The sequence below is a fragment of the Phyllopteryx taeniolatus genome, chromosome 16, assembly GCF_024500385.1.
Source record: "Phyllopteryx taeniolatus isolate TA_2022b chromosome 16, UOR_Ptae_1.2, whole genome shotgun sequence".
NCBI lineage: Eukaryota > Metazoa > Chordata > Actinopteri > Syngnathiformes > Syngnathidae > Phyllopteryx > Phyllopteryx taeniolatus.
Window position 1 is genome coordinate 6645970 of NC_084517.1, and position 23688 is coordinate 6669657.

Consider the following 23688-nt stretch of genomic DNA (forward strand, 5'->3'; position numbering starts at 1 on the left):
TATGTAGAGTCCGTGACCGACGTTACGGTCCTGTTGATCTTTCAGGCAGGGAAAACACGCGAAACCATCGGACTGGACGGCGAAGTCGTGAACCGACGACGGACCATTAGTGGGCCAGTCACTGAGCTGGTGGCAGCTGCGAGGCGCCAGCAGCCGACGCTTTCTGTCGTTTCCCAGCCTGAATGCTCCCCGCTCCCTGTAACTTCGTCCTCCCCCAATCCAAGCCCCGGAGGAAGCGGCAGTTCTTCTGAAAACCTGCCCTTTGCAGAGGAGGGAAGCCTGACCATCCGCCGACAAGTTCGAGGAGAAGGACAGGTAGCTATCTATATATATATATGTTTGTGCCATCTATCTATCTATCTATCTATCTATCTATCTCTTATCTATCGATCTATCGGTCGATCTATCGGTCGATGTACAGTTTACAATGATCCCCCGCTATTCATGTGGGCTAGGGAACGAGCCCTGTGGCAAATACCAAAAATGTGTCAATAATTGACGGCCCTCCCCCACAAAGGAGCTTGTAATTGCATGTAATTGCCAAACGATGGCAGCAAAGCACTTAAAAGGGAGAGGATCATAAAACATCAACGTATACAGTAGCATGTACACAATCTTGAACCCATGTTACCTAATAACTGTATTCGATAGTTAAAGTACAACAACATTCACGTGAGGCTCATCAATTGTATTCGCTAGCACAAAGTGATGTGACATCACACCTGGGCAAACGAAATGTGCACTAGCACAGTCGTTAAATTCACCTCAAACCGCACCAAGATTCCAACAGATGGCGCCAACGTAATCTTATTGCTTTAGCCTAAGCCCAAAAACGGCGAATAGTCAAGATTTTCGGCAAATGATGAGAATAGGTTCCCGCAAAAATCTGCGATAAGCCTAATTCCCAAATGCCCATCTGCGAATAGGCGGGGGCTCACTGTATCGATGATTTCAAATCGGACTTTATCTCTGTTGTAATGTTTAAACTCAGCGGACTTCATGTTTGTTGTTATCAACACAATTTGTATACATGTATCTGTTTTGACTGTGCAAAAATGACCTCTTGCCACGAATGTATGAATTTTCCGTTAGTGTGTGTTTTGTGTCTGTCTGCAGAGTGACGGCGACGGACCCCAGGGAGATGGCGGATACACGGAGGAAGACATCTCCCGGGTGGAAGCCACTGCGACCTTAAAGCGACGGCCCCGCAGCGCCAAGACTCACCCGAACGGGTCGGGCTTCACCCTCCAGGAGTCGTCCACCGTCAAACGGAGGCCCAAGAGTCGCGACAAGGAGCCGGAGGGCTTCGCAGACCTCGCGGGTCCGAACGGAGAACCCGCGGGTAACGGACCGCCAAACACCGCGCAGCCGGCACCTTACCAGAACGGCACAGCCACCGTGAAACGCCGCCCGGTGTCTGACGCCGGAGCGACGGAGCAGCCGCAACCGCAATCCCAAGTGACTGCTGCTCCTCGAAGGGACAGTTTGGACGAAGGAGCTCCAGTGGGGAGTGAAGAAGCTCCAGTGAAAAAACCAAAGCCGCCAGTCTCCCCGAAGCCAGCGGTGGCACAGATCAAGAGACACGGAGGCCCGCAGACAGCCTCGAACAAGAGAGTCCCTTTGCCGGGCCCGGGGACACCTGGCAGTCCAGGTATGTGCGTGTGTGCGTGTGTGGCACTGGGTGAGGATGCCAGGGCCGTTTAGAAGCAGCACCCGGACATTTCGTCGGAAAGGAGGGCAAGGCTTTCTTCCTCTTTTCCATTGGCGAGCTTTTCATTTGGATGAACGGTCTCCTTCCCACAGCGTGCCGCTTGGTTGAAGCTTACTTTATTCAACATTCTCCAGAAACTTTTCTCCTCTACCGGGGGGCGAATAGCTCAATAGAAAGGTGTCGCACATTCGTATTTGAAGCGACAAAAAATACATGTTACAAGGGCAAGTGTAATCTTCAAATTTAGAACTGCAACTGAAAAGCAAACCAAAACAAATTGGAGTGATTTTTTGTTTTCAAAGTCCCAGCAGAAGGATGAGTTGCCGACCCGTGACGGAGGGGCGCGATCCATGTGGCGCGCATGACTTGTGTGCCGGCTTTGGGGAAGCTGTGACTTCATCTCTTCCATCGTTCATTCTGTTCTTACTCCTGAGCTCGAGCACGCAAGTGGTCATGGAGGCCTTGCGAAATGTCACGCGCGCGCGTCACTATTGGATGTGACGTGACATTAGTTAGCGGTTAGAATAAATGGGTTCAACGGTTGTCGCTATTGCCGTGATTGCGAATTTCCCGCACGTGGCGCTTTCCGTGCCACGTCGCAAGTACACGTGCTTGCGTTGCTTTGGCCGTGTCCTCATTTCATTGAAACTAGAACACACTGTGAACTTTGGCCCTTAATGAAAGCCACTGGGAACTGAACAGACTTCCATCCTAACCTTCCATCCTGCTCTCATCCTCTGTAGTGGAAGGAAAAAAGATTCCTCCTCCTGTCTCGCCAAAACCCGCCCCCCCGCCCACGGCACCGAAGCCAGCCAAGCCGATCCCCTCGGCGACCGGCCCCCCTTCCCCGACTCCGGCAAAGCCGCACCCTGCGGCGGCCCGGCGGACCGGCTCGCCGCCCTCGCCGCCCGGCTCCAAGACCCCCAGTCCGCCGAACGTGAAGTTACCGAGCCCGTCCGCGCAAAGTCCGCACACCCCGCAGACGCCCACCACGCCGCAGACTCCTCAGACCCCCGCCACTCCCAGCCCACCGGTCAAGCCTCCTCGCTCCTCCATCGGGGGCGTATCTGTGGACAGCGGGATGACGGCGGTCGGGACGAACACGCCGATCTCCTCGACGGCAGACTTTGGTGCGGATTCTTTGGTGCGTCAGAAGTTGGATGAGACGAGCGCGTCGCTGGCTGCCGCCCTGCAGGCTGTGGAGGACAAAATACTGCGGCAGGAGGAGTGAGTAGCGCACACGTCTATGATCGCTTCTTTTCAACACAATATGCCACTACAAAGGTCATCAGAGGTCATATCAATGTTACGGCTTCATTCGGGTTGACATACAAAGGGCGGCCTTCTCTGGGCTCTGTGTCAAAGACGCGGGTTGATCGAGCGGGAGCATTACCGCTCATCTGCACTTAGTAGTACAGTTGCTGAGACATTGAGCGGGGAGGGACCTCATCCACCTTTCAATAATCGTCCACACCATCGGTACCAAAACGCAATATAACAGCATGCAACTGCAACTCTTGTACATTATGTGGAGCAGTTCACAATCAATATTCATCTAATGCCTTGACAAAAACACATTTGAATAAGAAACACGTTTTCTTCCACTTCTAAGGTTCTACAGCATTGTATTCAATTGATTAGCTTGTCTTTCTGAGTTTCCAAACTTGGATAACAAATTCATCTTTATTGTTTTGTTTTTTTTGGGGGGGGGGGGAGCTCAAGGTTAAATCACACTGTAGTCCCGTAACGCAACCCCAATCGTTCCTTGCTTTTTTTTAAAAAAGAAAAAATATTGTTTTTATTCCTCTACTTGATGTCTAAATCTGTCTGACATATCTTTACAATCACAAACTTTCACATTAGCCTTTGTGCCCTTCAATCACTACTCATAACATGAAAATTATAGTCACTATTAAGATTTTGTATTAATAATTGACAATGATTAATGACTGCGTCAATTTTTGCTTCTGCGTGTGCGCGCGCAGTTCCGTGACAGAGCAGAAGACCACCGTGAGCATCCTCGACGACATCGGCAGCATGTTCGACGACCTGGCCGACCAGCTGGACGCCATGTTGGAGTAAACCGCTCGGCACGTCACCGTGGCGACGCTGCACCCGAAGTGACTCGGATGGCACAATGGGCAATTCAGCTCTCCGTCTCTTTTCTAGTCATCCTTCGCTCACGGACTTCGCACTTTTCCTGTCTGTCCGGCGCTGCTCGAGGAAACCTCCGATCCTCTTCTACGGGCGGAGCGTTGACAAAAAAGGAAGAGGAAGAAGAAGAGCAACAAAGAGAGGGAGCCTGCAATCCAAGTAGACACGTGAACAAAAACAACCACGCTAATAGCAACAGTGGGACGAACCATTGTATGGTATGTGTACGTTCGAAGCACGGAGAGTTTCTATCGACGGAAAACCCCCCTCCCGCATTAGCACGCTAGTCTATAATCATCGACAGAAAATGATGAATCTCTGGCTCTTTGGATTGATGTCTCGGCTCCGTGTGGAATTCTGACCTCTGGTGTTTTGGCCATGCAAAATGTAAACTAATCTGTGACCAAAAGCGGATCATTCAGCTCCTGAAGTGTGTGTGTGCGTGTGTGTGAAAAGGGGACAGAGCGACAGGTGTGCGTGGGACTTTGAAGTTCCGCTTGCCTTTGCATCACCTTTAAAATACACACACATGCAAACGTGGAGAAGCACAATGGCCCATGTGGTTAGCTCACACACACGCGTACACACACACACACACAAAGGAGCCTGCACAATATACAGATGGATGTGAGCGAACGGAATCGGGGGCTACAGCAGGTGGTCCGTGAGAAATAAATGTTAGCTTTTTACAAATGAAGGATTCCAAGAAGCATTTCAAAAAGACAAAGTGTTGAGTTCAACGCCCGCAAGGTTGAACGTGCTCAAAAGCAGCATAAGCACCCATCCCTGCTGTTACTTATATGCAGAAGGACAAGCTTGTGGCTCGCTCGTACGCCATCATACAAAACAGTACTTCCTATTTTCGTTTTCGTGCGCTACATCGAATGTGGCTTTTAAGACGGTAACGCAGAGAAATATGCATTTCGCTCGCTGTTTTTCCCGCAACACTAAATTGAATTGACAGTAATAAAAAAAGTAATAAAACTTTTGTGACGTACACACCTTGATATCTCTTAGCGTTTTGTCAGGCTGGGAAGGAGTCACTACAAGTGCAAATTCATCTTTGTGACCAGATGGGCTATCGGCATCACTGCTCTGGGAAACCTCGTATCCTCTAAAGGCCAAGAATAAAGATCAAGTCTTGTAATATGAATGAGCTTAAACGCAAGCGTTCCAAGACCTTTAACGAACGATTGATCTTTGCTTAAGCCAGCCAACATTGACTCATTTGGTAACATTGGTGACGTAAACGTATTTCATGCCAATCTGTCGATTTCATCATTTAACCTCAGTTTTATTTATAACCTAAAAAAGTCCAACAAAGGACTCTCAGGCCTCCATTGTCGTAGACAGCGCATCTGCGGCGGATTCTGATTTTCCAAGCTGGGCGTTCTGGCGCAACGAGGGTGTGTCCTGAGAGACGCACCTGCTGGAGTGACAAATTGGTGGCAGAAAGTCGATCTAAACTTAGGCCTGTCCTGGCGCAAGCTAGACCGCTGGTCTAATGGGAGTTCGGTCAATTTCATCAGAGCGCAGGCAGACCGATATTTAAACAGCCGGCACTCGTCACCTACTCAGTCTGTATTTAATGAGGGCACCCGCTCACATCACACTGGCCAAAAGGCGCGGATGGCCGCAATTACGCGTCGTCCACTTGAGATGTCTCCGTCGAGCCTGTCAGTTGAGCCACATTTAAAGGGGATGAGAGGAGCCGCTTTGATCGGCAGCGACTGAAGTTGGCCGGGAACACTCCCGCAGTGGCGCAGCCGCCCACGCCGGCATGCTCTCGCCTACCAAATGACCCGCACCGGGCTAACCGGCCCCTGGCACACAGTCGCGCCACATGTACGCCGGTCGGTCACGAAATAGGGCCCTTGGTGTTTTTCTCTCAAAGACACAAACTCGGCTTCCTTTTAAGTCTTTTCTTTCTCATCCCGCAAACGCTTGCAAGCGCCCGCCCTGTGTCGCCATGACAATCTGCATTATCATCATCATTCCCACCACCTCCAGTGGAGTTGCTATGGTTACTGTGCAATGTGGGTTTCGAAATGTGTTAAGATCGAGTGAGAGGCAGCAGAGATCGGTGAAGATGGATGGTTTGTTTGAGCAACATTAAAGACGTACTCTCTGACGCGACTGCCTATTGACCGATACTCTTACAATGACTATATTTATAATCAATCATTTTTAGGAGCACGTGGTGCAAAAATAATTGACTTGCCGGAGTACCGCTTTAAATTGCTTAATCCAACCCGAAACTGCATCCAAGCCAAATTTTCATGGTCCCAAAGCAGCCACTCTCCTTCTTCAGAGAATAATTGTGCTATTTAAATCACATAGAGATTCTAATATATATATATATGGATATCTGCAACAAAAATAGAATTGTATTTATGGTGTATGTGTCAACCTGAAGACTATTTTTCAAAGTTAACAGATCTAATCTGAGTGTTGAATTAAGTTGCTTCTCCATGCTTCAGTGGTGCGAGCTGATGACTTTTCGTACGGTTGCTTGTTGGGATGTCGTTTTTGCCCACGTGTATTCTATTGTCCCACTGTAGCGACGTGTGTGTATAATACAAGCAACACTTCTTCTTTAACTCTTTTTCCTTTGGATTTCATGAATGGCAGTTGTGTTCCTTTGAAACATGTGCCTTGCTTTGTGTTTTTGCTCTGACTTTTAGTACACTATATGCGTATATGAACCATATTCCTCCATTAAATGAATATGTCAGCCTCTCACCTTCTCCTATACAATATTTGACATGTGTGTGTTTTTTTTTTTATCTGACCTAAAAGGACCATGATGACAAGCATGGCCTTTTTCATCTTCAGGAACTAATTTAATTCACTCTACTTGAGGCTCACTTCACCTTTTAAACAGAAAAGTCTAAGCAGGCCCAGAGTAAACATAAATGGCGGAATCGTCAGTAAGTATGTTGATTGCTAATATTAACTTCTTTGACATCCCAAACATTCAAATGTTCCTAAATGTATGATATTTATTTTGTTGTTGTTTTTTTTCCCAAACGCAGGTTAAACAAATGTACTGTACCCATCAAGCGTGTAGAAAGGGAAACTCCGACTTGCCATGTCCATGCCAGTGACCTTTCACCCTGTGCAGCCGCAGCTCTCAATTAGGCGGTGTTTGTTTTCAAATATTGAATATGTTCTGCTCATTGTGCTCATCTGTTTTTTTTGTTGTTGTTGTTGTTGTTTTTTGAAGGCATGTTGGGGTTGGAGTGTTTTTTTTTTTTTTTTGGGGTTAAAAAGACAGATGGTAACATTTGATTTCTGTTCTTGAAAAAAACAAAAAAAAGCCGAGCCATTTAAAATCGATTTCCTGCCTGTGCTGATGTGAACAGATGCCAGACTGGTGTGACGGACAGGAGGCCGAATGTGTGTGCGCGTTTTTTGTTGCTCTGCTTTTGTGTGAAACGCGTGTGAGACTAGTGTGTGCGTGTGTGTGCGCGTGGATGTTGCAGTGAGTGGCCAGTGGTTGGTGTGCTTGCAGTGACTGCATCGTACGGCCATCAGCTCTAAATAAATAAACGTTCTTTCCAAAGTGCACCATCTGTTGTGCTGTTTTGTTTTTTTAATGATCATTTCAAGTGTGTCTGCTTGGGGGTATCACATGACTGAAACTGTCTGAAAAACCCTTCTAGGCCTTAGAAAACAATCAAACGGAACAGCAGCAGCAGCAACAACAAAAAAAGAAGCTGTTTCTTGATTTGCTGCCATCTTGTGGCATCTATAGGCAATTACAGCTTTCCTGTGACGCGCGGTCACGTGAGGCAGAGCCTCACCTGCATCATGAAGAGTCCAAAAACATTTCTTTTTAACTTCAGCTCTCTCATCTGTGCTTTATATTGACTTTTTTTTTGTTTTTTAGCTCAAAGATTTCACGGTGAAAGTAGCTGAATTTATGTATTTCCTGTTCAAATTCTAAATATTTTGTGAGTACTCATTAAAACAAAAAAACAGCAGTTTTGTCAGACATCGCTTGAAGCAACATAAATCACATGAAGTTTGATTGTGCAATTCAATCACTCGCTTGTCAAAGTGTACAAGTTTTATTGATTGATGATCAACTGGAGCTTACATAATTACACGTATACAAGAAATTTCTAGTAGTGGCCAGATGTGCACTATAACATAAAAGCAAAATACTTTGGAACATCTGTGAAACTCTCACATTTTAAGTATACGTTCTGTGGGTGCACCCTACTTACAAATGTGATGTGGGTCGACATGTTGCTATGACTACAGGCTTATATTTAACCCAATATGGGTGCTTGCACATCGCATTCGCCCGGTGGCACTTTATCCGCATTGGCTGCTGGGAGTTTATTAGTCTGCCATCACTTCCTGCTGACTGTTAACACGCACGCGCACGCGCTCACACACAAAGCTCATGATTCCTGTTAATGTCTTACACTCATTGTTGCCACATGAAGTTAAACAATCAGAGTAGCTCATCCTTGAACCCCTTACATATGGCACTCATTAAAACACACACACACACATATATATATGTATATATATATATATATATATATACACCTATATATGTGTATATATGTATACACACACATATATATGCATGCGTCTTGTGTTACTCTGCACTTAAGTGGCTTATCACTCAGCCACTTAGCATCTATCCTATTCAACTTTACTCTTACAAAGGCTGGTTTCACAAAGCTGAGTTGCGGAGGGGAAATGATGATTCTGTTTTTTATTTTTCAGTCTCCCTGAAGTGTGATATCATTTTACAAAATACTGTAAACCGGAAATTCAGGAGGCTGTATATGACATGAATGTAAAAAGCATGTTTGTGAAACCAGCCCTTAGGAGTTCTCCTACGATGTAGCAGGAACGGTGCGGTCACACAAATCCCGCCGTGCTTCCTGATGCATTTACAGGCACAAAACATCCAATCAGTCAACCGTATGACAGCTTGCCGTAATGCACAACGTGATGAGATCGCTGAGGACCTTGAGTTCAACACTTGGTCCTGATGACCTTGAAGGGTCCAAAGATTGGAGGAGCTCTTTTCAGCAAATACTTATCGGACTGTGGCTGTGAAGTGGAAAAAAACCAACAAAAAAAAAACAACAGAAGCAAATGTTGGCATTTGGGATGTCTGTCCGACACAGTCAAACACGTCGAGATCTCCGAAGAGTTGCTTCTCTGTTTAGCATGTCCACACCTGGGGAGACAAACAGCAAAGGTCAAATTAACAAGTGTGGATGTGTGTGAATTTGTTCCGAGGATGTGATACTTTCATGCTTGGATTGACATTGCCAGAGCGGTGTTTATCTCACAAAATGTGTATTTTTGTCTTTGTACAACGGGCAATCGGAAAGTAACGAGTCCAATTTTTCTCAAATTGTATTGATCACGATAGAAATAAAACATAAAATAAAGTGTGGATTGCACCGCTACTTTTCAATGCAATCTCCCTTTTTCTCAACAGCTTGCTGAACTTGTTCATCATCAGAGAAGTGCTGACCCCTGACTCCTTCTTTTAAAGGTCCCAAAAGGGGATGACGTGATGGTGCCACATCAGGTGAGTATGGGGCATGAGTTATGCTTGTCCGGCCAAAGGAGCTGGAAACGTCACGAGCTCCTTTGCTTGTCACGGAGGTCGCTCAAAGCGGGCGCTTGTTCTTCACCTTTGACCCCGGACACCCACTCGTTGACTGTGTGCTGACATTTGAAACTGGCGGTTCCCCTTCCAAGGCAAGAAATTCCCAAATCATACCTCTCTGCTTCCGACGTACGTCCGACAAGGACCTACTTTCCAAAATGGCTGACAGGAAGGGGAGAGGCTTGAACAAGACTTCAACCTTCAAACAAGTACTCAAAACTATAAACCATGAAAATTTCAGGGGGAAAAAAAAAAAAAACAATTATAAAATTGGGCTCATTACTTTTTGACTGCCCCTCATAATTTGCAGTGGGCAGCAAGATGGAATAGTGCCGAGCACGTCTGGGTTTCGAATCTCTAATCTGGCTCTCCTGTGCGGAAGATGCATGTTCTCCCCGTGCTTGCTTCCCGTCCCCCGGTACTCCAGCTTCCTGTCACTTTCTAAAAATATCCTTCCTAGCGTTTAAATGAAGACTCCGACTTGTGAATGTGAATGGTTGCTTGTCTATATGTGCACCGCGAATGGCTGTACGCCAAATCTCGCCAAAGTTAGCAAGGATAGGCCCCGGCCACCTGTGACGCTAATGATGCACCGGCGGTATAAAAAAAACAAAAAAAATAAATGATGCATAGTTGGCAGAGGTGTCTGTAAATGTCTTTTGGTATGGTTTGGCAGGTGACCGAATGTTGACTGCGCTCTTGGAACGAAACGCTCTTGTCGTCGGTGCTGCTATTTTGACAGAAAGAAGAATGACATCATCGTGCGGGTTCACAAAAGCCCACCCTACCTTCACGGTGCTGTCCACCGCTCCAGAGAAGAGGCGACCTCGGGACACAGCCAGAGCTGTGACACTGCCCTGATGTCTGAGCAGGGTCTGGGTGCAGATCATGTTGTCCATGCTCCACACCTCGACACAAACGCATACACATTTCATTTCTGAATTTAGGTAGCATATCAACACAACACACAATCATTCTCGCTCACCCTTAGTGAACGGTCATAGGAGGCACTGAACACTTTGGTCTGGTCAGGCGTCGAGATGACGGCAAGCGCATAAACTGTCCCCACGTGACCCGTCAGGGTCCGCACCTGCTCCTTGGACTCAATGTCCCACACCTGCACGGGACACATAACATCTGGCTCTCAACCACTAATAATACGACCCAAACGTCTGCGAGATTTTGGCAGCGGATGAAAACGCGGATTTAGCGCATGCGTACACGTGTATATGGCTTACGTGAATCAGGTTTTCATAGGTGCCGCACACTATGTGGTGATTGGTGACAGCGATGGAGTAGACACTGCCGCCGCTAGTCTGCAAGACGTGGACACACTCCAGAGAGCGGATGTCCCAAATCTGCCAGGCGAATAAGGAGCAAGGGGTCAGGACGGGTACCGAGCGATATCGTGGAGAAAAAAAAGCGTGTTTTCATATGTGATACGGAGACAGCGCCATAGCCGCATATCGGACGGGACGGCAAGGATATCGAAGCTCACGTCCACCTTTCTAAGCAAGATACAACATGCTCATCACTAAGAAATCATCTCGAAACAGTACAATGTGTATTATTCTAGTCAATATACATGTTCCATTATAGGCTGTCTCGATCACTGAAGAGCAGAGCTTTTTTTCTGTTCACTTTCGTGGACCAGCAATAACGAGCCGCTATTTGAGGAAACACAGTCATTGCACAATGCTGTGTGAGGTGGCACCTATTCAAATTTCAACCCCCATGCTCTATAAATAAATACATTTGAATAGTCTGAATCTAATGTTATCTCTTGACCTTGATGGTCTGATATGATCCACTGTACAGGTGGTTCTGGGAGGCCACCAGTGCTCTGACCCAGTGATTCAGCCCAGTCAACTCCTTCTTCAGCTTCAACTCTGTCCCCACGATGTCCCACACCTACACAAAAACACAACATTGGGTAGACTTTCACAATAGAGGCGGTGTGTCGGAGAAGTTCCAGGATCGGCGTCACAAAAGATTTCCAACCCAACGGGTCAGAAGGGGCAAATTCACATTTGTCTTCTTTTTGACTTTGTTGGTTACCTCGGAGTGAATTTGAAAGCATTCGTTGTGTTTTCAAGCTTGTTTTGTGCGTTGTTTCGTTTCTAACCATGTGTCTGTCCTAAGTGAGTGAGTGAGTGCTGAGAAGCAGAAGCGGCTATGTCAATGGAGTTAAGGCTTGAAATCACAGAAAACATGAGCGAGGCGTGCGTGGAGTCGACTTGGCCAAGCAGCATGAGCGTATTGCCTCCGCAATATGAATGATACTGGAGCAGAGGAGTTGACCATAGGCCGCAAAGCCAACCGAGGCGGTTCAAATCATTTCTAAGCTGCGGACCTCTGTCCATGAAAAGTGAGGAAAGTGAGCGTGGTGAAAAAGGCAACAAATAAACAGTATCAATTCTAAGTTGAGTTAAAGGGAAGTGGGGACAAAAATGTAGCCATTCAGGAAACACGCACCCACATTAACACGCGCATGCACGCCCACACGGTTTGCTTTTGTCTCGGTAACCATGGAAACCCAGCTATTGCTACATCCGTGTTCTTACAGACATTACAGCCTTCAGACTCATCTGACACTTTCTGGTTCCTTCTCTTCAATGACTTGCCTTTAGTCATGCCCTAGATGTCAGTCAAGTGGATCGTTTTCCAAAGAAAGCAAAGAGCCACACGTATACCTTAATGGCCTTGAGGGAGCCGCTGAACAACATGTTGTGGGAGGAGACCAGCGTACAAACGGGGTTGTCATGGGCGCGAATGGTGTTGACTTTCTGCAGGGTCTGGATGTCCCACACCTGCGCAAAGTGCACATTACAAGTGCGCACACACCTTTCTGACATTAGAAGGAAACAATGGAGACAATTGTCCCTTACGATGATGGTGCAGTCTGCAGAGCCACTGTAGAGGCGGTTTCTACGGAGACAGATATTTACGGTCAAATTGACCAAAGGACGGGTCATTCCAATCTATCGATTGCGGCTTGTGTGGACGTGTACGCTGTATTACCCCTGGATGCAGAGTGCCAGCACGATGCCGTCGTGGCCTTCGAGGGTCTTCTGACATTTGTAGGTGGTGCACGTGTCCCATACCTGAGGGGATGCAGACAGAAATCGAAACCTTTGCGTGTGCTACTTTAACCCAGCAGAGAAACTCAAGGCTCATAAATGATTTCAAACTTGACTTTAAGATCCAATTGCATAAATGCAAGTTTTCATAGAAAATAGTGCTGTGGGTGGAAGAGTTTCAGCCCAAGCGAGTGGGTGAAGGGCATGCTCGGCCGAACCCACAATTGCTGTGTGACGATCGCAAAAAACACATATACTGCAGTGGGTTGTGAAATTGCCCCAGGAATGAATGCGACCAATAAAGGGGTCCTACAGTACAGTATATGGTGTTAGTAAACTCTCAACAAGCACCAATGTTCCAATAATAAGGTCAGCTGAAATAAAACCATGAACTATCTTTCATGACATTTAATCTAGGAGCGGAAAAAAACTTCTGTCTGGAATCAAAGGCATTCCTTCACAAATGCACGCGCAGGAGAGAAGTCCGGCCATCATGGCGCAGACAAGTTCACACTTAACTATTCTGCTTCACCCAGCTCCTAGGACTGTGGAGAAAATAATAATCTAATATTATATCGGGTAACGTGGCTACGAAAACCGGTCGACACAAAAATGCCTTGAAGCAATAAATGGTAGTAATAAAAAAAGATGTTTGCGCCACTGTCCATGTCGACCGCACAGACATTTGTTGCGGACAGACGCACTGTTGAAAAATCATTGCCAAAAATAAATTGTGATTTTTCAAGACATGTATTAGATGCGTCGTGTACAAATACAAGCCCAATTCCAATGAAGTCGGGACGTTGTGTTAAACAGAAAGAAAAACAGAATACAATGATTTGCAAATCACGTTCGACTACAACGACGAGATAGGTCATGTTCAAACTGATCAACTTGATTGTTTTGAACAAAACAACACGTTCCCGAAAAGCTGGGACAGGGGCACGTTTGCCTTTTCTTTGAACAACATTCAATAAACGTTTGGGAACTGAGGACACCAATTGTTGAAGCTTCGTAGGCGGAATGATTTATGACGATGTTTGATGAACATTCCGCAACTTTCTCCGTCTTTTAGAACATTCCAAGTTCATGATTATTGGCTCAAAACAATCAAGTTGATCAGTTTGAACATGACATATCTTGTCTTTGTAGTGTATTCAAGTCGAACATGATTTGCAAAGCTTTGTATTCTGTTTTTATTTCTGTTCAATTGGGGTTGTAACATGATGTAGAAGAGAGCTGAATGGTAGTTTGCAGTTTTTTGTTTTGTTTTTTTTCTACCTAAAATGGTTATCGCTGGCGCGCTAGCGCTAATCGCGGCAAAATATCCATTGGATACTCGCTCCTAAAACGATTCGCTAGTGACAGCCCTACTAACCACACTACAATAGTTTCTAAATACCCGGAATATAAGCCCTTGACAAAATACAAAGATTGGATTTCTACGTTACATGCATGAAAGTTTCAAAGCATTTTCTATGACACAAAGGCAACAGGTGCCCCTTACCCCTTATGCTTTGTTATACTTGGTAAGAGTTGTGTGTTTGCCTGTACCATGAGCTCAGTAGGAGAAAGCGATCGTGGACTATGAAAGAACAATTTGACCATTTCTCCAGTGGGCCAATTGGACACGCAGCAATCGTTTGTGCGTTGATGCGTCACCTTGATGGTCTTGTCTGAGGAGCCAGAAAAGAGCAGGTCTCCGGTGGAGTAGACACACAGACACCAAACAGGTCCCTGATGGCCAACAAATGTGCCTTTGCACTTGAAAATCTGCTGAGGGTCATACGCTACAAAAACAAGGGGAAAGAACATTGATGAAAAGGTACAGTGTGAAGAAAACTAATCTATTAGGATGATCGAGAAATTCGAAGGAACGAAAAACAAGAGGTCGACGACACAATACTGATCCGTTTTTGGAAGTTGCTAGTAGAGACTAAAGAAACAAATGATTCTTACAGCCCAGGATTCCCATGTTGAGTCGAGCATTGATGTGGGACAGCTCATCCTGTTGTAACACACACAAATCAAATCAATTCAAATCAGATGTGACCTACTATTCTTTACACAGCTTACAGTCACGGTTGGATTTTTTCAGGACGTACAAGAAATCATGTGCTTCGTACCGAATCTAACCTCCGGGGAAAATCAAGGCACGATGTCTTAACAGCGTAATGATTGAATAAAGCAAACACAAAGTGTTTCATAGAAATGAGGCTGCAAGTAGCAACAAGGCACTACTGCTGTTCCAATATGATCACCTCTCAAAGTTTGAGCAGTTTTGGCGGTCTGGAGCATTCGGGTGTGTGGGAGCAATGAGGAATGACGCCAGCCGTTACTGTTGCTACCCATCAAGACGCCAAGAGTTTCAGGGCATTTCCAAACAATTGGGAGTCAATGAGAGGGCATTTTGACAAGTGGAAAACAAGAAGTTGCCAATGGCGGGGAATTCATATCCGGAGAAGTTCACCCCACCACATAAGGAATGTTCTTGGAAATAATGCGTATTGCGGATGCAAGGTCAAAGACTTCCAACACTAGTATGGTGCTGTCCATTAGAGTAGACCAATGCTCTCTAGGGATAGTGGAGAATATATATATATATATATATATATATATGTATTCGATGGAAAAGACCGCTTTACTTTGTTTTACTATATTGGACTAACCCAATTGAAAATGTAGTGACGGATATTCATGATACAAATACAGTTCAGTTGTATTTCACTTTTAAGTTCAAAACATTTGCATTTCATATACTCAGGCCTACTTACGCTTCTGAATTTTTATGTTGATTATTGGAGAGCCAAGTATTTCTTTTTAGGTGGGAACCACTGGTACAGGAATTGGACGGATCGATACTATATTCTTGTCAAAGTGCTGTAATTATGCGGCCACATGCAAGCCCTCACGAGAACCTTTTTGTGTCGTCCTGATCGAACGACAAACTTAGCCAAACGGGGCCACATTTTCACCCCAAAATACAACACCAACGCGTAGAACTGTGAATCGTTTCAAGTTTTTTACATTTGTACTCACATTGAGCATGGAGGCGTCTCTGCGAAATTCCATGAGGTCCTCGCCCAGTTTACTCTGATTCTCATCCAGCATGTCTGAAACACACAGGGTTCGTCCATTACAACGCAAAAGCTAACACACAGTCTGTGTGGCCATCGCTCAAGACAAACGGTGCGAAGACACTCTCTCTCGTTCTGCTCGATTCTTACCGAATTTCAGCTCCAGGTTTTTTTCAAGCTGATCTAATTTCTCAGACAGTTTGCCCAACATAGAGCGCAGGAAAGCAATGTCTTGGTCCTTCTGAGCTAAGGTCAGCTGCATCTCATGGAATCTGATGAGGTCAACAGTCAGAGAGGACATCCAGCGAGATGAGATCTACCCGACTAGTCAAGTCAGCCACTTGATTTGCGACAGTATATGCACAGAATAAAAGACGGCTTGATTGATGCGTCCAGCTGTGGAGTGAGCGTGTTCACCTGTCATCAGTCTGCTGCAGAAACTCCTTCAGCCCTTCAAAGTTACACATCTCCAGGTGCGTTTCATACGTGTCCTGGTTACCAATGAAAGTACACCTGTCGGCAACACGCAAGAAGCAACCCCTAATACAGTCAGCCCAAGATACTTGGAACAATGTTGTTATTCCTATTTATTGTTGTTTTTTTTTGAAAGACTCACCCATATTTTGAATGGGGACACTTGATGTGCTCACATTCTTTCAGGTGCGCCTCCAGGTTCATGGTGACCAGCGGGGGGCAGGAGGGGTTGTTGGGGCACCGGACAGGCCTGTAGTCACAACTGGCTTCGTGTTCTCTGCACAGTGACACATTTGGCGTGAGGGAGAGCAGAAATGAGGCATCGTCACAACTGGGTGTAGCTCTACTTCATTGGCATGCATTTCGTACTTGCGTGCAGATAGTTTGATAGTGAACGGGCAGCCCACTGGGTCCACCTCATACGCTCCGGGTTTCCCCGCTACAGTGGTGTTGGAGGCGGCGCCCGCGCACGCACCGCTGGCGGTGGCCCTGCAGCCGTATTTACAGTGAATGAACAGCTCGCCGATCTGCTCCGCAACCGCAATGTTGTTGACCACAACCGTAAGCTTCGCTGCATCCACAGGACACTTGTCTGTAAGGGGTCCAAGCGTGAGCATCAGGTATAGATTGTAGGAAAGAGTACACATTGAAATTCTGCATACATTGCTTAGAAAATGTCATCGAAGTTGCAACATTCGACAAACACTACCGTCACACACATTATTCGGTTTCCACAAAATTTGGAAACGTCACAGTGCAGGGAGAAAAGGGATTTCAAAGTTTGGATTTAATAACTCCTTTGGCAGAATTAACCTCATCCAAATGTTTCCTGTAGTTGCAGATCAGATCTGCACAACAGTCAGGAAGAATTCAGGGCCATTTGTCTTTTTCAAAAGGGTTGATGGGATGTCTGGTGTGAATTGCTCTCTTGAGGTCGACCCGCGGCCTATCAATCAGGGTGAAGGCTTATTTTCTTCTGTCGAAGCCATTCAGTTGTGGGTTTACTTTTGCCCTTTGGGTCGTTGCCCTGTTGCCTCGCCCACCCTTTCTTTAGTTAGCTTCAAACGTCAGACAGACGGTCTTAAATCTTGATAAAAGGAGAATAGCAAGCGTGCTGAACATTCCGTATACTGATAAACACGAAGGCAACGAGAGATACCTTTGTAGCACTTTGCAGTTTCACGCAGGCAAACCATTCTTAACTGGAAGTGGGGTTCTTGAAAAAAAGCAAACTTTAACCGTCACATTGACTGAACTTGAGGTTGGCTGACATTAGCCAAGGGGTTCACATACATTTTCCATCTTGCATTGCTTCACTGTTGACATTGTCTGTCCAATAAAAGCATGCAAACATAATAGTTGGTGTGGCGTTAATTGAAGCAGTCCGTTTGTCCTTTGTTCTGACTTGGATGAAGACCAGATCACATTTTATGAGCAATTTGTGCAGAACTCCAGGTGATTTCAAAGGCTCTTCTAACCGTACGTTTCAAAAGAATATCTTGCTAGCTGATTAGCTAACACTCGATTCAGACTCACCTGAGGTCAAGGCACATCGTCTGCAGAAGGTGTGCTGAGGAAAATAATGACAACTTAACCAAGCTTGCTTCACCAGCTGATTGGGACTCATTTTTTCAATTCAATTAATACTCAACTAGGTGCTTATTGAATAAACAAGTGATACACTACAAGCGTATGTGCAAAGTTAGATGCCAAAACAGCCTTAAACTTGTCTTTACTATGTTGATTATACTTTGAGCTCACCATGCAATATATGGTAATAATGCTATTCCAGCGCTGCCAGGCACTTTTGCTAGGCTTCACTATCTGAAAAGGAACGCATCATCTACGTTTCAAAAACGCAGGTTGACAGATGTGAGCTTACCCCACAAGTGGTGATAACGGGGTCCTTGAAAACATTGCAGCACAACTGGCAGCACAGTTTTACTGACGGCTGTTCAGCAAATACCTGGGGCTCCTACACACACAGACCATTTTCTTTCAGTTGTATTTCAGTCGCGCCAAGTATTGTAACCTCTCGCAGTATGCTTAATATACAGTATGATGCTCCATATGTCAAGTGTGCAAGTGTTGTGCGTTAGACCCACCATGTCTTCCTCCTCTTCGTGCAAAGAGAAAGTGGAACGCAGGGACATGTTGGACTCTGAATGCAGAGATCGCACTGAGATGGCTGAATCCGACCTTCGAGGAGTACCAATGGGTGGCTTAAACAAAGGAGCAAATGAAGATGGTCAAGAGGATGAGGATGAGGATGAGGATTCGGTGCAGTTTGTCTCACTATTTGCACTGTTGAAAATGTGCATTATTACAATAAAAATGTGTGTGAATAAGTACCATTCCATCGTCATCATCCCGAGGGGAGTAGGTCAAGGTGCTGGAGGAGGAGGGAGTTCTTCTATGTTGCTTATAAGTGCTGGATGCTTCTGCTGAAAACACAGTTATTATCATTGTAATGAATTAGGTCAGCGATAGCAAATGAAAAGGACAAATAGTTGTGGGTATGATCTGCTTTGGACCTTTAGCTCCAGCAGCCACGGCTGCGAAGGTTGGACCGAATGAAGCCTCCATCCTGCTCTGCAACAAAGTGAGGACAATTTTGGGAATAGCTGCATTATTTAAAAACAAACACGGACATGTATACCACACAACATGCGGACAAGTCTGTGTAACTCTCTTCATTTGATTTGAAACGACGTCTAATCAAAACTGATCATTATTACTATTATTTGTATATACGGTAACACTTGCGCGCCGACACCTGTGCATGTACTGTAGTTCGTCTCACCCCGCTAGCTGCGTCAGCCGTGGGTGTGGAAGCGGAAGCGGCTGCTGGCAACGGCGGCTGAGACTCTTGCTGCTTTACCGGATTATTTGTTGTAGCGAGACGTCCGGCCGCCGCTCATAACGACGCACACGAGGATAGGAGGGACACACGAGCAGCCCGGTGGCTGCCTAGGCCTGGGAAGACACACAGGAGCAAATCACGGGAGACTTCATTGTGGAACCCACGAGCTGGATGACAAATTCTGATTATACAAAAAAAAAATTAAAGAAAAACAAATAATGCAGTTTTGCATGCATTTGGATTATTTCCGTTTAGTCTGCGATTTGTAGAAATGCAGAATATCACGCTGAGAGGTGTTGCAACATTTTAGCTATTGAAATGGAGCATTATTATACCTGCTATCAGTACTCACTCCCTAATATTTAGAATTGTTCTAGAAGCATGTTCAGCAAAAATCAGACTTAAAAAAAGCAAATATGGGGAAAACCATTTGAAATAAAAGACACGTTGTACAACTGCGAGCAGGAGAATGAGGAGGAGGAGGAGGAGGGAAAAAGAAAGACAATTCACCAGATTCCAAAGCAACATTGAGGCAGACTGAGAGGCTGCGATGCATAGACAAAGGGGGAGAAGGAAGTGACAGGCAAAAATCAACAACAACCAGAGGTATGCAGACTGTCAGCTCAAATGACAAAAGCTGACAGCAAAAACGAACCAGGACATTGTAACAATCCCCTCGCACACGCGTCGCGGAGTTTTTGCGCAACCAGGAAATTCCCGTCAAAGTGGGAACCTCTCACCCCCCCCCCCCCCCCCAAAAAAAAGGAAGAAAAAGGGGGCGGATACGCATAACGGAGCAAAGTTGGACCCAGACAGCTAACCAAATGGCGAGTTTGCCAATGTAAAAGGGCACGGAGTCTTGCGACTTCAACTCCACGATCTTACCAGCTGTCATGTCGCCGGCAACGATTTGGAACTGCGAAAATGAAGTCGCTAACGCTAGCTGGCTAGCTTAAGTGAGCTCATGTTTTCCCCAACCAAAAGCAACCTCTTAACACGCTCTGCTCGCTGCTCGAAGCTTTTCCGCCATTAGAAAGATCCTATTTGGAAATGTCATATATGAACATACCATTGTTTCGGCAACAGCGTTGCTCCAAGTTTGCAGACGAATTCCTAAATTCTTTTTCCACCTCTCTCTCTCTCTCTCTCTCTCTCCCTCGCTGTGCTCACGCAATCACACGCACACATTCACGTATCCAATCCCTAACTCACGTGCCAATGCAGCAAGGCATGCTGGGATATGTAGTGGAAAGCGCTCTGCTGTTTGTTAACTAGTCTCTCCTCGGTGGTCGGGACTACATTACCCATGACGGCCTTTGCGAGCGCCGCTGTCACTCCGATGTGGCGTCGTCATTGGTCCTTGCAGGCATCGAACCATGATGCGGCAAGTAGTGACACGGTTTACGGGAAACCGCGACTATAGACTGCATAAAAAAGGAAAAGAAATACACAAATAGCACCTTTATAATTTATACAAATAGATTTTAAAACGATTTTGCATTGGGATCATAATTCCTGCCACGTACGTTCTGTTAAAAATGTCAATGAACGTGAATACATCATTTGTATATTTCTGGCATTTGAACGGCTTCTCTGTGGACTTGTGATGGGAGCTGTCGCACTAAAGCCACGCATTCATTTCACTTAGCGATGATCCCTTTTGTCGGTTGCACATAGTCAAAATGTCAGTTGTGCATTTGACAGCATAGACCGGGGGTGTCCGAACTACAGCCCGGGGGCCTTTTGTGGCCCGCAGTCCATTTTTTTAGCGGCCCCCAGCATATACAAAAAAAAGAAAAGAAAAGAAAGGGCGTCGTAAAAGTGGGGGGGATTGAGACACCCGTCCCCCATAGGTTCAACACCCCTGACAACTACTACGATTACCACTAAATAATACATTGCTTTTATATAGCGCTGTTCGAGATATGCAAAGATGCAAAGAAACTATTTATAACTGAAAAAGTAAAAAAAAGTCTCTTCATAACTGTAAATAAATAGAATTCCATTTCAGAAGCAGAAATGGTTTGCTCCGATTTCTTTTGCACGACAAGGTCCAATTTGTGAACCGCTATTAATCATCCTCAAGTCAACACTGCTTTAAAAATGCTCAGCTAGCTACAGATTGATTGCACTTGCGTTGGTTCTGGTTCCATGTGGACGTCTGCTCAGTGCACAGGCGGATCTATTCTAGTGGGATACAGCAGCAGGCCACCCCAAAATCCCAAACTATTTGCCTTATCACCTTTGACAGAAAGTTGTGGAGGAGCAGTTTTTCAAATAACAATATAGATGTAATTATTTGATGAATTGGTTTTTGAGTATTGAATAAATGAAAGTCCAAGAATTTCCCAAAAGCCCGTGCATCCTTCAGTTTTTCTGGCTGTGGAAAGGTTTGGACACCCCTGGTATAAAAGCTTCACATCTGTTTATAATTCTTTTTATTGTCCCATGATGTATGAAAGTACTGTATATTCAAATATATTAAACCAGTAGGAATGTTTCCTATTGAAATATTTAAAACAGCTGACGGAGAGGAATACTTCCAAAACGGCTTATGTTTGTTATGAAGTGTGTCGATTCGCAGTCATGTTAATCCACAAAGGCCACAAAGGCGAGGCAACTGGACTGTTCCTGTTTGTTGAAGATGTTTCACCTTCAATCCAAAAGTCTTCCTCAGGTCTCCACTTTCGGGGTGAAGCCTCCCTTTTGATGCTCGACAACGCCGTGTTTGTATCACAGTAGTGAGATCGCCACACATGAGTTGAAGTGTTTTGGGCTGGGTGCGAGCCAAGTGGTTGAACAAATGCAAACTGCTTCATTATGTTTTCACACCTCACTGCACCAGAGAAGGACATGTAGCTAGGCTAGTAGCAGGCCTACTCACTCCATCGTCACAGGACTTGGTCAAACTGCGCAGAGTACGTATTTTCATCACTAGAGGGCGCTACTTAGCCACGTTACAATACACACAAGCACAAATGGGATAGAAATATCCCATTTCTAGTGATTCTTGTCTCTTTCAAAAAAAAATAAAAGGGGGACTTACACGTACGGTTTACTGTGCATGAAAAATATACTTCACTAGATTTTGGAGTCATTACACAAAATGTCAACTAAAAAGTATATTATCAATCTATTAATGTGTCAGAGTGTGATAACACTCAGATGTGAAAATACTGCAAGGTAATTGACAGGAGGACTGTTTACAGCTGGAATTCTCCTCCTTTTTCAGGCCCAACTGGAGCTATTTTTGCACATCGCAACCGGGAGTTTGTGCGGAGTTTGCACGTTCTCGCCAAAGTTCTCTAGCTTGCTCACACATTCTCAAAACAAAAAACTAAACTATGGCTGTTAGGTTAATGGGACTGATTTGCGAAATGTGAATGAGGACGAATGTTTGTGTGTGTGTGTGTGTGTGTCTACGATGCATGTGCAGCAAGGCCCAATGAATGGTTAGCATGTCTGCCTCACAGCTCTGAGTTTTGTTGGAATCTTTGCCCAGGCCTTCCTGTTAGGAGCTTGTGCTGCTTATGACCGTGCATGCAGGGTCGGGGGGGGGGGCTTCTCTGCTTCTGGCTGTCCGGCCATTCACACCCCCTGTTGGCAATTCCATCTTGTGGTGGGGCCTCTCTGAAGCTGCCACGCCCCGGCATGCACGCATGGGCTTTCTACAGGTATTCTGGCTTCTTGCTGTATTCCCCAAATATTTGAGGTTAATTGAGCTACGTGAGGCGGCACGGTGGGCGACTGGCTAGCACATCTGCCTCACAGTTCTGAGGAGCAAAGAGGTTCAAATTGCATGTTCTCCCCGTGCCTGCGTGGCTTTTCTCCCACGTCCCAAAAGCATGCACGCTAGGTTAATTGAAGACTCTAAATTGCCCTTAGGTGGGAATGGTTGTTTGTTTGTTTGTTTGTTTGCATGTGCCCTGCAATTGGCTGGCGACCGGTTCAGGGCGTACCCCGCCTCTCGCCCGAAGATAGCTGGGATAGGCTCCGGCGCGCCCGCGACCCGCCTGAGGAGAAAGCGGTACAGAAACTGGATGGATGATCTACGTGAGTATCAACTATCTGGCGACACGTTTTGATTTGCTCTATTGGCTACCGGTCCACGGTGTTCCCCACTTCTCACCTTGTACGGTAAAAAAATGTATAACTGCAGTGTGCTTTTAAGATTGAACATACTGTCAAATTATAACGTTGAACTCAATCTCAACCTTCATCTTGGAAGGAGGCCAAAGAGTCCAAAGTTGAAGAGGACCATCTTGCTCATAAAAGTCTTTGCCTTGATTCACTTTCACTGCAGTTTTGTACGACGGGAGAGACGACAGCCGTGACTTTTATCGGTTCATTTGAGCAGCTCTGCGGCTCGGAGAAAGAGTAGGTGTGCGTGAGGAGATTTCCGGAGAGAGGCGACCGTAAATAGAAAAGCCGACCGGTGAGGACTGACTGCTGCGATGCATCCATGAATGCGGCAGCTTTGTTGATGCACACCGCACACGCACAAACAGCGTTCCATTAGAGGAAGCTCTGGCCATTAGTCGTTTTATCTTCTTTGTGTGGCACAGCGCTGACGAGACTCGATCCCTCTGCACGTACTCAAAGACACCCAATGGGGTCCAACACCCACGTCAGGTGTTTTGGTGTCATTGCGCTCAATGGGAATTGAAACGGACATCATA

The 23688-nt window shown here is 45.8% G+C and overlaps 2 protein-coding genes across 15 annotated transcripts in view; one reads left to right on the top strand and one right to left on the bottom strand.

Annotated features, from left to right (window-relative positions):
- The window catches only part of caskin1 (CASK interacting protein 1), a 70834-nt gene extending 63399 nt beyond the window's left edge, over positions 1–7435 (top strand). For 8 of the 10 annotated variants that reach the window (XM_061748168.1, XM_061748169.1, XM_061748172.1 and 5 more), the window contains 4 exons: positions 46–315; positions 1093–1651; positions 2455–2938; positions 3697–7435. In XM_061748168.1, coding sequence (XP_061604152.1) covers positions 46–315; positions 1093–1651; positions 2455–2938; positions 3697–3793 — 1410 coding nt within the window. In that variant the 3' untranslated portion in view covers positions 3794–7435. The remainder of the gene's footprint in view (positions 1–45; positions 316–1092; positions 1652–2454; positions 2939–3696) is intronic. The other 2 variants (XR_009784623.1, XM_061748170.1) reach the window with 2 other exon arrangements.
- Positions 7436–7919: 484 nt separating this feature from the next.
- On the bottom strand, positions 7920–20241 carry traf7 (TNF receptor-associated factor 7). 5 transcript variants are annotated; one of them, XM_061748180.1, is made up of 22 exons: positions 20079–20241; positions 18950–19122; positions 18681–18733; positions 18499–18587; positions 18252–18368; positions 18029–18121; positions 17683–17716; positions 16516–16738; positions 16289–16423; positions 16090–16185; positions 15823–15944; positions 15635–15708; positions 14555–14603; positions 14258–14385; positions 12537–12619; positions 12404–12443; positions 12209–12325; positions 11304–11426; positions 10754–10873; positions 10501–10632; positions 10304–10423; positions 7920–9074 (listed from the first exon to the last, which is right to left on the bottom strand). In XM_061748180.1, the coding sequence occupies exons 3-22, from the start codon at positions 18730–18732 to the stop codon at positions 9060–9062; spliced, it is 1962 nt and encodes a 653-aa protein (XP_061604164.1). In that variant the 5' UTR covers position 18733; positions 18950–19122; positions 20079–20241; the 3' UTR covers positions 7920–9059. The 5 variants fall into 5 exon arrangements, with proteins under 5 accessions (XP_061604164.1, XP_061604162.1, XP_061604163.1 ...); XM_061748178.1 differs by having other exon boundaries at positions 18499–18590; XM_061748179.1 differs by having other exon boundaries at positions 18681–18738.
- Between the last annotated feature and the right edge of the window lie 3447 nt (positions 20242–23688).